The sequence below is a fragment of the Desmodus rotundus genome, chromosome 11 (assembly GCF_022682495.2).
Source record: "Desmodus rotundus isolate HL8 chromosome 11, HLdesRot8A.1, whole genome shotgun sequence".
Lineage (NCBI taxonomy): Eukaryota > Metazoa > Chordata > Mammalia > Chiroptera > Phyllostomidae > Desmodus > Desmodus rotundus.
The window spans coordinates 24,394,223-24,407,279 of record NC_071397.1 but is presented as its reverse complement, the minus strand read 5'-3'; the positions used below and the strand labels follow the sequence as shown (position 1 = coordinate 24,407,279).

The following is a 13,057-nucleotide window of genomic DNA, read 5'->3' as shown; positions in this document are numbered from 1 at the left end:
CTCAGCTTTAATAAACCAGACCCTCCAGGAGTGAGGGACAGGACTGCGCTTCTTGGCAACTATGCCACGTGATTCTAATGTCTACCATTCTAAATTGCAGTAATCAAAATCAATGACATAGTTGCTTCAAAGTCAGCAAATGCCAGCATCTCTTAGATAAACACCCAGCAGTTGCCTATCAACCTAAAAGTGAAAGACAACAGTTAGTCTAGGCCGGTCCAAAGGGAGGAAAGGCCGAGTAAACAGATTAACGGTTCAAAGCACGGGGTGAGCCAGGGCACACACTAAAGCACTGTCACATTATAAAATGACAAAAACTGCCAAAAGTTCAGAACTTCCCTTATTCCTCTCACAATTCCCACCTGGTCCGTTATACACAGAAGCAATAACTAATATCTGATGGACTATAAATCTGTACAATGACTTGACTTCAATTCATATTGAAATGAATCTTCTCATCTGAACCATGAAGTAAAACCCACGAGTTAGCACTTTCTGAATAGTTATGGACCTAAATTACTGTCAAGTAAACTACCATTTATTTCCACTTATAGAATCACTAAAATGCATCTTGATTACACTCTATATTTTAATCAGAAATACAGAAACTGAAGAATAATTCACATAGTGATGCCTTCTACATTCCACTATTTGAATCATTTGAAAAGCATTATTAGTGTAAGACATTCCAAGAAGCTCACATTCTTGAGATAAGAGTAACACATTCGCAGAACAGATGCATCGAACGCCTGTCTGTTATCCCATCTAGAGCAGAGGCTTTGCGTCACCCAGCGCCAGTGATAGGAGCCCGGTTACCAGAAGTAATAGAGGGTTTTTCAGGTACTGGCCGCATTACAAAAAGCCTCCTGTTCGTGGGATTGGAAGAGTTACCCAGGTTCAGTGTATACGCAGCTAGGAGCAACCCTTGGAAGAAAAGGTAAGTGGCAAAATCTCGAGTGTACTGCATTTATGAGCACTATTGTTTTTCAAACTCGGGTTTTGGGTTGTTTTTTAGCTCTATCTATAAGCGATCCATCTTTCAGAAGCCATGAATTATCCTGGATGTCTTTTGCTTCCTTTCGTATTCGAAAAAAGACACATATTCAGTTGCAGTTCCGGCCTTTTTCTGCAGATGGCATCCTGTTTTACGTTGCACGACACTTGCAAGCACAATCAGGTAAAGATGGCAGGATTTTTGTGTGCAGAAAAAATAATCCTAATGAATTCCCAATAGTCTATTAAGTGATAGGGGATGAAATATTTTATTTTTTAAATCACGTAGCCTATAAATATGTAAACACTTGATACTTTCATGTTCTATTGTTACTGCAAGTGTTATGTTTATGAATTGACTCCCTAAATATAAATGGTAATAAAATAGCAATAGCTTTATTAGAATTAACGTTAGCAAAATCCAAATATAGTTATGCTCCGCTTTATCGTAATCCTGTCAGAAAAAAAGGTTGAAGCCATGCCTGATAGTCTATGTCAAAAGGAACAAAACATGCACATAAAAGATTTCAAAAAGGAAGACATGGCTGTTGTATTTCCAGGAAATCCATCTGCATTTGCAGCTCCACAGATTTTTCTTTAAGTAGCTCTGTCTTCTGAATGGTAAAAGCCTAGGATCCACATCCCAAAGTAAGTTTATAGAAATTATTTTTAACTATAAAATAGCATAATTATTGTAGAACAATTTGCAATAAGAATATCCAAGTACTATGTTCCAGTTTTAAAAATTGCCATTTCAGTTTTTATTACTTTGTCCCTTATTTCCATTTTCTTATCTTTCTCTAAAACTTTGACAAAGGCATTTGCATAGTCACACTTTTACTGCAAAATATTTTTAAAATTTTGCATTTCGGCTTTTCTTTTGTTTCTCAGAAACTAGAATTTTGGCATTGAGAAATAATTTATTTGTTTCTCATAGTCAACAAATATTGTGCCCTTATTTTCACTGTCTAACCTAAGTAATTCTTTTAAAGGCATCTTGATATGTTGCTAACTGATAATATCAGAGAATTAGACCAAAGTGGTTTTATCTCAGTGCACTGGTGGAATGCCTTCAAAATAAATTCAAGGAGAAAAGATGGTGATTTCAAAGAAGAAATCACCATGCTCTAACATAATTGAACTACAAAATATCTTAGAAGAGAATTGTTCTCCTGAGATTTGACATTTGGTTTTAAATTCACTATTAATTTAAATCTCCCTATGAAAATGCTAAATGGAAGAATCATGCACAAACAGAAAATTTCTGTTTATAAATCTAGTCATCAAGATGTCATCAGCTTCAGTTATATATTTAGCTCAAATAAACCCCTCAAAGTTCATCTTTGTATGGTAGAGGCAGAAAATCGAGAGATACTCAGGACTCTGACTGGCCAAGGATGTTGTGCTATCATTTAACAATCAGTGCACTGGGCATATATTTGTGCTCATGTACATAAAACTAAAAGCTCATACACATTAATCCTTATAGGAGGCGAGAACACATTTTTTACATGTTATTAAATAGCATTGTATTTCAGTTCATGGAAGTCACGTTTTTTTCCTTTTGCTACCCATTAGACACTATTTACAGAGAGAACTGAAAATAGATTTATTAGTTTCTGTCATGACTGCTGCTGTATTTGACACTTACATAAGGAAATAATAAAAACTTTAAAACACTGAAAAATCAAAGCTCTGCATTTGCAGATTTAGATTAACTTAAAGGTAATTAACAGATGGATGGTATATACTTATTTATTAGCAATCAAGCGGTATAACAAGTGAAGTATATTTATTTATTTAAGGTTGCATAAAATAGAGGTGACTCACACTTTGTACCGTCTCTAAAATCTATGTCTGATGTAAACATTAACCAAGCCTTCTAGCTCATCCTCTGCTAAGAGGAGCTATTAATAATAAATTCCCAAACACTTAATACACAATGTCAAAAATCACAGATTTAGATTTTCAGTGGCCAATTAGATTTTCATATGTGCCAAAGCAAATTCTCAATTAACAATGTTTCTGTGTCTCTTCAGAGGTAAATAATTTGAATAATTCAAATAGTGTAAAATTTAAAACAAAAGGATAATTTAAAAATTATCCTACTTTATTCTAGATCTGATTTTGGAAAGAGATAAAACTTTGGCACCTGTTTATCTATTTCTCCTAAATATTAATATCAAAACATGTTTTTTTGAGACAAGAATTATCAATATTATGTTAAGCATAATTAACTACAGATCGTTGGATTCATCTTTTTAACAAAATGTTTAAAAGGTGTTTTTGTTGAGAGAGATACATTGATTTGTTGTTCCTCTTATTTACGCATTCATTGCTTGATTCTTGCATGTGTCCTGCCCAGGAATAACCAAAATGTTGGTGTACGGGAACAATGCTCTAGCCAACTGAGCTACCCCGCAGGGCCTGAATTCATCTTGATATAGTCACAGTCCTCTCAGACAAATATGTATTTAAGAAGCCTAGTCAACTACAATGTAAAGTTAAAGCATAATCAAACAACTGACAATAAAAGGTAAAATGGTATATTACCTTTGCTTTTCATTTTAGAGAAAAATATACAAAATTCCCTGAATAAATTGTCTGTAGTCTCATCACAAATATCAGGTTCTACCAGGTTCCTTTGATCTGTGGTGCTTGGTGGGGACAATGGCAGCTCAGAGGAGGGAGGGAGGGCCTGCGGCCTGGTTAAACATGGTAAGTAGCCAAAGTGCTTTCGTGTATCATCTTCATTCCACTTACAGGTTCACTTTCTTGTAAGGACCACCCACTAATGGTGAACTTTTAACATTTACTCAGCCTAATGCCAATCTGTGTCTACAGCACCATTTTCTAGTCAACTAAAATCAAAGGTCTGCATGACAAAAAGCTGTAAGTAAACTAAGAGCAATTTTAGCTTCTGGGGCCATAGAGGGAGAGAAATGACATCCCCCCTTTTTGGTCAAAAAATTTAAAAGATTTTAATTTATTTTTAGAGAGAGGGAAAGGGTGAGAGGAGAGGGAGAGAAACATCGATTGGTTGCCTCCTGCACATGCCTCAACCGGAACTGAACCTGTAACCTAGGCATGTGCCCTGACTAGGAATCCAGCGACCTTTCGCTTCATGGGAGGATGCCCAACCCACTGAGCCACACAGGTCAGAGCTTGTCAATTCTTCTTAAGAGAAGAATGTACCAGCAAAGCCATGTTAAAATAAGCAGTTCTCCTTGCTCTTTCTGCTGGTTGGCAATTTGACCAGTGATAAGGATTTACAGCCTCAGCTTTCCTAATCATTTGCTAGGTAATTTTTATTCCAATGTAGCACTTCACTGTAAGATTGTTTGCCATAGGCCACAAGTAACAAAAGAAAGTTCTTCCATCGTGCCCTGAAAAAGAATTGTTTTTTTGTCCACTTGCAAGCCACAAAGCATATTCAGAATGCTATAAATTTTTAAAACTTAGTATCAATTATGTTTCATTGTTCTAGTTTCTTATGGTATAAAAAATTTTAATGATTAAATCTGTATTTAATATTTTCTTATGTAAGCTGTTTGTAATGCTTCTTCTCTTCCCTTAGCTTAAAACGTTGTTCATGTTAGAAAATATGGAATAAACGAGTTTTTCCTCTTTGGAGGAATTTTTAAAAACCAATTTACCTGTTACAGGGTTAATGCCGTAAAACATTATTTGAGAACTACCAAGTAACCTCACCCCACAACTGTACAAAGTATGTCTTAATGCAACGATTATTCATTGAGTGACTCATTATGTGCCAGGCACTGGGCTAGTGCTAGGGACGGACTGGTGGGCCAAATCAGATACAGCCACGGTTCTCATGAAGCTCACAAGGTAGTGAAGGAGGAGCTATTCATCAAGTAACAGATGTAATGATGTAGATTATACTTATGAGAAATATAAATGCTCTAGAAATTATGAGAAAATTAAAGCAAGAGAACCATACGTTGCATGGTCTTACACTTTTCTCAGGTGGTAATGATAGGTCTGACCCTACAGCCCCTAGGCCTCCCGAACATCCTAGAGTGGTCTGGTGCGGGCCACGAGGGGGTGTAGAAGAACGAGCATTATTTGCAGATGGGAGATGAGGCTGGCTGGCACTTCGAAAGGGGGGAGAGGAAAGAATAGCAGCATGTGCTAGGAAATCTCCCTGATAGAAAAGGAACGGAGTTTTTATTGTTTGTGGAATGTTAGGGGCATGGGAAAATGCTGTTTGAGAAAGATTCCTTCAGGGTTTGTTATGTAAACCACTTTGCTACTCTCTTGAAACAATCTTACACTGAAGGGATACATTCTTTCTCCAGGCATGTAGAATTAATTGCATTAACTTTTCCTCTGAATGCCTCATTGCAACTTCATGTATATGCTGGATCACTGGTTCAGATTTTTTCACACATGACTATATAATTATGAGATAAATATCGTGAGAGAAACCTCATGCTATTAAAACATTAGGGGAAAAAAAACTGACCAAATAAGACTTCTCTGAGGAAGTGGCATTTGATCTGAGACCTCAAAGACGGGCAGGAGTTACCTAGATGAGGTGGAATGGGGTGGAGTGTTCTAACAAGGTCAGCGTTGCTGGAGCAGAGTGCAGCAACCGGGAGAGACTGCCTTCCAGGTGAAGCTGGAGAGAGGGGCCAGGAAGCCGCAGAGACTTTGTCGATATGTCAAAGATAAGTTCCTAGCCCGACAACAATTAATGCCATTAGGGCAGTATAATGAGAATTTTTTTTTTGATGTGATTACTTTAGCTTCAATGCAAACCAAAAAATCAATTTGAAAGAAGGGTGATAGATCATATACTAAGAGATGATAGTAAATTTAAAGTGACAGGAGAGAAGTGGACAGAATCAAAATGTTTACAACGAACCCAAATGCTAATAAATCTGTTTGATTAGAGACTATGTTTGACAAGTTATGTGTGGATCAAAGAAAGAATATATATCCAAGGACCACACTTAAATTTTGGGTTTGAAGAACTGGACGGAGGGACGGAAGCACTGAGTTTGGGAAGACTGGAAGAGGATAGGTGTATGAGAGGAAGTTCACAAACTGAGATGTGAACTTTGCAGTTTGAGGCACCTTTAAAACACCCAAGCTGAGCACTCAACGAAGGGTCCGTGTACTTGTAGACAGAACTTGATGCCAAGGGCACGGCTGAGACACACACAGTGTAACAAAAGGTTTTCCCGGCACCACTATCAGTTGCTTCTTTCTTTTACCTACCTCCCCGATCTGTCAAAACAGTGGCTTGGGGTAAATGTTACTTTTTACACATTCACCCTTAACTGAAATTTTTAAAGGAAAACCTCACTTTAACTTAGTACAATACATTCACGCAGTGGGAAATATTTACAACTAGGGGAAACTTATGTGGCCAATTCCACAGCAAAATAATACAGAATGTGTGAGTGAATGTATACACACACACTTCGATCTGTAAATGGAAAGATTCTCCACCCTAATTATGACCATTACCTTTTTTTCCATAACGAAAACTTACTCAAGTGGCCAGAAAAGCAAGAGTTTATAATGGACTCACATTTCACTGTTACTAAATTGGTTTTCTTTCTCAACAGGTGATTTTTTATGTATCTCTTTAGTAAATGGCTCTGTTCAACTTCGCTACAACCTTGGAGACAGAACTATCATTCTAGAAACTCTCCACAAAGTAAATATTAATGGAAGCACTTGGCACGTGATTAAAGCAGGAAGAGTTGGTGCAGAAAGCTACCTGGATCTGGATGGGATAAATGTAACAGAAAAAGCCAACATTAAAATGAGCTACCTGGACACACACACTGACTTCTATATTGGAGGCGTGTCATCTTTGAGTCTTGTAAATCCCATGGCAACAGCAAGCGAAGCTGTAAGTTTTCAAGGTTGTGTCCGAGAAGTTATTATAAATAACCAAGAATTACAATTAACTGAATTAGGAGCGAAAGGTGGCTCAAATGTAGGTGATTGTGATGGGACAGCCTGTGGGTACAACGTGTGCAGAAATAGGGGTGAATGTGTAGTAAATGGCACCACTTTTTTTTGCCGATGTTTGCCACATTGGACTGGAAATACATGTGACGAGTCTGTGTATTGTTTGAATAACCTTTGTCTCCACCAATCTCTTTGCATACCCGACCAGTCATTCTCTTACAGTTGTCTGTGTGCTTTGGGTTGGGTGGGAAGGTATTGTGAGAACAAAACTTCATTTTCAACTGCAAAATTCATGGGTAATTCTTACATTAAATACATTGATCCACACTATAGAATAAGAAACCTTCAGCTCACTACTGTATCCTTAAATTTCAGTACGACTGAAAGAGAAGGCTTAATTGTATGGATAGGAAAGGCTCAAAATGAAGAAAATGATTTTCTTGCAATTGGTCTCCACAATCAGACCTTGAAAATAGCAGTTAACTTAGGAGGAAGTATTTCTGTACCTATGATTTACAGCCACGGTACATTCTGTTGTAATTCATGGCACCGTATCAGTGTAATTCAGAATCAGACTCTTATTAAGGCCTACCTAGATGGCAAGCTAATCCTCTCTGAGGATATTGATCCACGAAAGAAATTCGTTTCTCTCAACTATGATGGTATTACTTACCTAGGGGGCTTTGAATATGGTCGTAAGGTAAACATTGTTACTCAAGAGATTTTTAAAAGAAATTTTGTGGGTAAAATTAAAGATGTGTTTTTTCAGGATTCAAACAAAATTGAGTTAATTGAATCAGAAGGGTACAATGTTTATACTGGAGATGCAGAAAATTAGGTTACGCAAATAGTGGTTATTATACTATACAAAATATATATGAAGATGTAGTTCTTTTGGTAGTTATTTCAATTGTTTACTGAAAATCAACTCTTCACTATTACCTGAAACAGTCTAAATACGAGCACACTTTTTTATAAGCTTATAAATATAGCTAGAGTCTAGTTGTTTTCCTACATAACATTTATCTGTATGTTGGTTACTAAGTTTTCACTCCATTAGTTTATTTAGTGTTTCTTCATCTGTGCACTGTTTTGAAATGTAAGTGGAAATGAACTAATGATACACACAAGGAAAAAGCTAAAGTTATTACAAGGAAAATAAAAATTACATAAGGAAATATTCTATACATGGCTCAGCTATGAATATTCACGATTGGCACTGTAAAATTTGAATGCTGACTTAACCCAAAATTTGTGGGAAGATGGAAGGTGGGGGAAACGAGTTACCTGATGAGAGTTAAATCCTTGTCTTCCAGTTATCAATAAATATTAGTTTTTGTAACTATTTTTTAAATAGCATATACATGTGACTTACAAATATGAAGGCAGATATCTTAATAAATGTATAAAAGAATTATTTACCTCTAGAGAGAACAGTGAAGATACTGTTGGTTTTTATTAAACCATATAGAATTACTTTTCAAACCATATACTTAATATATAAAACTGATACAATTTTAAAATTGTTTCATTTTTTAAACTTCATTTATGTTTAACTTTTAAAGTCTACAGGTCTCAAAATTGGGCAGCAAACAGGTTCTAAATAATGCCATGGTAAATTATTTTCCTGATCATTTGTACTGTTAAAAGCGTAACTTGAGAAAATCCATTTTACCCAAAACCAGTGACTGATACAACATTGAATAGCATTTTCACCCCTCACCCCCACTCCACCATTGCAAATTGGGAGGTAGTTGTTACTTAGCATTTTCATTTTGGTATTTCTAATGATTTTGCCATCAAGAAAGCAACTGACAACACATGACTGGTACAAAGCACTGACCAGACTATGGAGGGAAAACAAAACTTGGTAATAAGCAGCATGTAAAGTTTAAAAGGAAAAATACATAATCATCTATTACACGAAGACTTCAAAGAGGGCTGGTGAGCAGTGAAGTTCTTACTGCAAACTCTGCCTGTGCAGGTGCTAGTCTATACAAAGAAACTAGGTAAGCAATCTGTCATTTGAAGAACTTTACCAAAAAATCAGCCTTATTTTTGCCACTCAATTGCAGTCAGAAAGCGGTAAGACATTCTTGGAAGGCCCTAGAACCGAAGCTGAGAATTTTGGCACCACTGCCACCAGACATACTATTCCTATCAGCGCTGAAAGTGTGTGAACAAAATATAAGGTGGAATTCCAGAATAGCTATACATTGATCAAAAGGGTGTTTTAACAGAAATCACAATTCCACACAGCTCCGTCCAGTATTTCCTGAAAAGGTTTGACCTAAATTTGTTTTGGTCCATACCACTTCCTTTAATTTTGGAGATATTGAGATCATAAGGATAACTGCTCTAAAAAAATTCCTTGATAGTCGAATATAACTTTTAAAGATATATTTTATGTACAAAGGCAAGAAAGTTGTTCTATGGAAGGTTACAAAACCTTCAAGGAAACTTTGCCTAAATTGCACCCCTATCATGTTAGGCCACATGTTCTCTCACAATAGTGTGCGTTTGGCCTTTCTTTAGAGCAAGGCTTCCCAAAGTGTACTCCAAGGACCTTCAGAAGGGATGTAGAGCACTTCTTTTCCCAACAAACCCGTGCAAAGCCAGATTTTCTTCCTATACTTCTAACAACACGGCATATGCAAAACACTGAATGTAGAAGCAAATAAGAGAACCCAGCTATCTTAATTCAGACACTTGGATGTGCAAAAATAACCACCTCCTCTTACCAAACCAATTTAGTTGTAAGTTTTCCATTAAAAAAAGTTCTATTAACATAATAGGATTATCTTTAAATAAATTAACAAGTATTTTTTTAAATCTGTAGCATTTCTAATATTCTAAATGATATAATCCATAAAAACAAAAGCTCTTTTCTCTATTATTTTTAAGAGTATAAAGTAGTACTGAAACCAGTTTTGAGAATTGTTGCTTAAAAGCTGCTTCTTGCAGCTGCACATTTACACTGAGATGTTACCGTTTGTCTTCTACACCACACTGCAAGCCCCAAAAGTTGGAGGCTAATGGTATTGCTCACCACTGAATTCCAAGAACCTAGCAAATGCCTGCCAAATAGGCCCCAAATAAAGTAACTGAAAACTGCCACCTTGAAATTCTCCTGTAAGTCAAAATAACTTGAATCATTTTCCACCCTAAAATCCCGAATTCCCCGTGGTAATTTATCAGTGTTTGTTTTTGCTACCCTAGCAATGGTGTTGAAGACTTATGTGAGATGCTTTTCCAGCACTAAATAACAATAAAGACCTGTAAGATAATATTACTATAAATGTTTTGATGCTTCTGAAAGTGTTAAATATGTACACAAGCACACTTCACTTTCAATTGAGTTGAAGTACCTAAGCCAGTGGGTGGCAATATTTACCTTTTAAAAATTAAGTTCCTGGGGGAAAAAATCATACAAGTATTGGGGGATATTGGGAGTTATATTGGCTTCACTGCCTTTTAAGTGTATATCCTGGGGTTTCCTCCAGTGACTTAGTTCTGCATCTATAAATGAACAGTGGGCTCATGCTTTCAAAACACGTCTGGCTATTGGCCTAATGTTTTTCAGCTCATCTATTCATGTACCCTCTTGCTCTCTACATGAACAAGTGAAATTCTTTATGAAACAGGAATCAAAGAATCAGGGTCTTTGGCACCTTTTTAAAAGCAGCAACCAATTTTGTGATTTGCTTTGGGGGACAAAAGTCGAGTTGATTGTATACCCATATTGCCCTTTGTAGTCACTAGGTAGTAGTAACCTGAGCATTGTTTTAGAAGGATCTCAGAATGAAATAGTGTAACTGGTATATTCAAGTGTGAAAATTATGTAAACTATTTGCTTTAACAGTATCTGATTCATTAGGAAGCTCTTATAATGCTTTTAAGCTTGATTAGTAGCCTTCTTTAAAAACACAACTATAATAAAAAGAACAGGTGAGTATAAATTCAGTTAAGTTTTACATGTTAACACATGAACACATTAATATCCAAGTGGCTTAACTTGCCACTCCATTCTTTTCTGTTGTTGGTATTATTTTTTAATTTTTAAACATATTTACTATGACCTCAGGCGTTTGACAACTCCAAGATTTTAAGATTAGTCCAGCCACAACTAAGCTACACTTAGTGAACCAAGAGCTGCGGTAAGTAGAATGCCACGTTATCTACATCCTAATACCTGAAACCTGTGATGTTAGGTTACATAGCAAAGGGGAATTAAAGTCACACGTGAAACTTAGGTGCCAATCAGGGGACCTTAGAAAAGTGCGAAAGTATCTTGGATTATCTGGGTGGGCCCCAGTAATCACAAGGGTTCTTAAAAGTAGGTGAGAAGCCCACGAGGGAGAGTCAGAGACAGCAACATGAGACCCAGGCCTGTGTTGTTGGTTTTCAAGATGGAAAAAGGGGCCATGATAATGCAAAGGTGGGTGGCCTCTAGAAGCTAGAAAAGGCCAGGAAATGGATTCTCCTCTAAAGCCTCCGGAAAATGCACCCTCCTGACACGTCTTGATCTCAATCCACTGAATCCACATCAGACTTCTGATTTACTGAAGTTTTAAGATAATAAATCTGTATGGTTTTAAGTCACTAAACTTTTAATAGTATGTCATAACAGCAATAGAAGACAAGGCCTGGAGAATTAGGATTTGAGATGAACATGACCTTTACAAATCTGGATGAGAACCCACAGGTCTTTGGTTGTAGCGGCCTGCTCACTTGGAGTAGTTGGTTGCGGAGGAAAAGGGCTGTGAAAGGTATATAGAATAATCAGGCTTTTGTCCCTCTCTCCTGCTCCCAATTCTCAAAGCTACACGTACTTTCGAGAAAAACAGAACTGAGCTAGAATCCCAGCTCTGATCATAGCAGTCTAATCTGGGTCAGGCTTTTCAACTTTTTCCCTTAGTACCAGTTCCCTCAGCTCTGAGTTTTTACCTTTCAGGCTGACCAAGGCTTGTATCGTTGGAAGTGTTCATGTTTGCAGTACAGAGGGCTCATGGAAGCTTTCTCGTTGCCTCAAGGATTACAAAGGGTGGACTTAATAGGTATTAAAACACCCTAGTACGTTTTACTTAATAGAGGTATGTATACAACTGTCTTGAGATGGTTCTAAATTTTAAAAAGCATCAAACTTTTTAAAGAGAAAGTTTTCCTGAACTTCATATAACTTGCTAGTGTGTAGAAAGCTGGCTGTAGGTGAGACACAGGACCAAGAATGGCTTTGGATCTGCTACTCATTGAAAACTTTTCTCTTTTCCCTTACACTTCTCAGACGTCAAAACCTCTGTCGACAGGCCCATACTCTCCCTACTTGCCAGTTTCAGTCAACCAGGGATTGAGACCTGGTTCTAATACTTAGTAGCCCTAAAATCCTAGGAGACGGTCATCACTAATAGGGGCCTATGTAGGATGTGTCAAGATCCAATGAGATATGAATAAATAATTTTAAAGTAGGCATCAAACAATATGTATAGGAAACTACTGGCTAAGAGGCAATCAAAAACTAACTTTAGGGTTTTCTTCCACTGGTTAACTCATTCTTTACTTGAATTTTGCAAAAGAAATCTGGTGTCTGATCAGCCCTCCCAACCAGATACATCAGATTTGCTGACAACGTGCGTATTTGAAATCCAAAAGCTCATTCTGGAGGGTGTGGGGGAGGGGGAGGGAATCCTGGTAACAACTTCTTTATAACGGTGTAAAAGATGACGCACTGACGGTAGGTTTGTCTGCCTGCAGACTGTTTTCTAACAAGGTCATTCCCAAACAAAAAAGTAGACCAAAATTAAACAAATTTTATTTAAATACAAGTCCTCTGTTTCAGAACTTTTATGATAAAAAACATCAGAGGATAAGGATGACAAAAAAGATGCAATTTGTTAAAATTAGACAAAATGTATGGTTTTAGATTTCCATTCCTTCTCTCTCCAGTGAGAGTAACAAAGTTGATTCCATTTCAAAACGTATTTTAAACTCTACTCCTTAGACTTTTGAGGAAATCAAACATTATTACCTCTTAAAATTGTGTGAAGCCATTTTTCATTTTGCTTTATTAATATAGATAAGGGAAATTACCGGCTTCTCTCTCTCTCTCCTTTTGGCC

General features: G+C 36.8%; 1 protein-coding gene across 1 annotated transcript in view; it reads left to right on the top strand.

Annotated features, from left to right (window-relative positions):
- Window positions 1-9,122, top strand: part of EYS (eyes shut homolog) — a 1,562,674-nt gene extending 1,553,552 nt beyond the window's left edge. The window contains 3 exon segments of the mRNA XM_071219700.1: window positions 1,016-1,177; window positions 6,591-7,780; window positions 9,018-9,122. Coding sequence (XP_071075801.1) covers window positions 1,016-1,177; window positions 6,591-7,780; window positions 9,018-9,122 — 1,457 coding nt within the window.
- The last annotated feature ends 3,935 nt before the right edge of the window (window positions 9,123-13,057 follow it).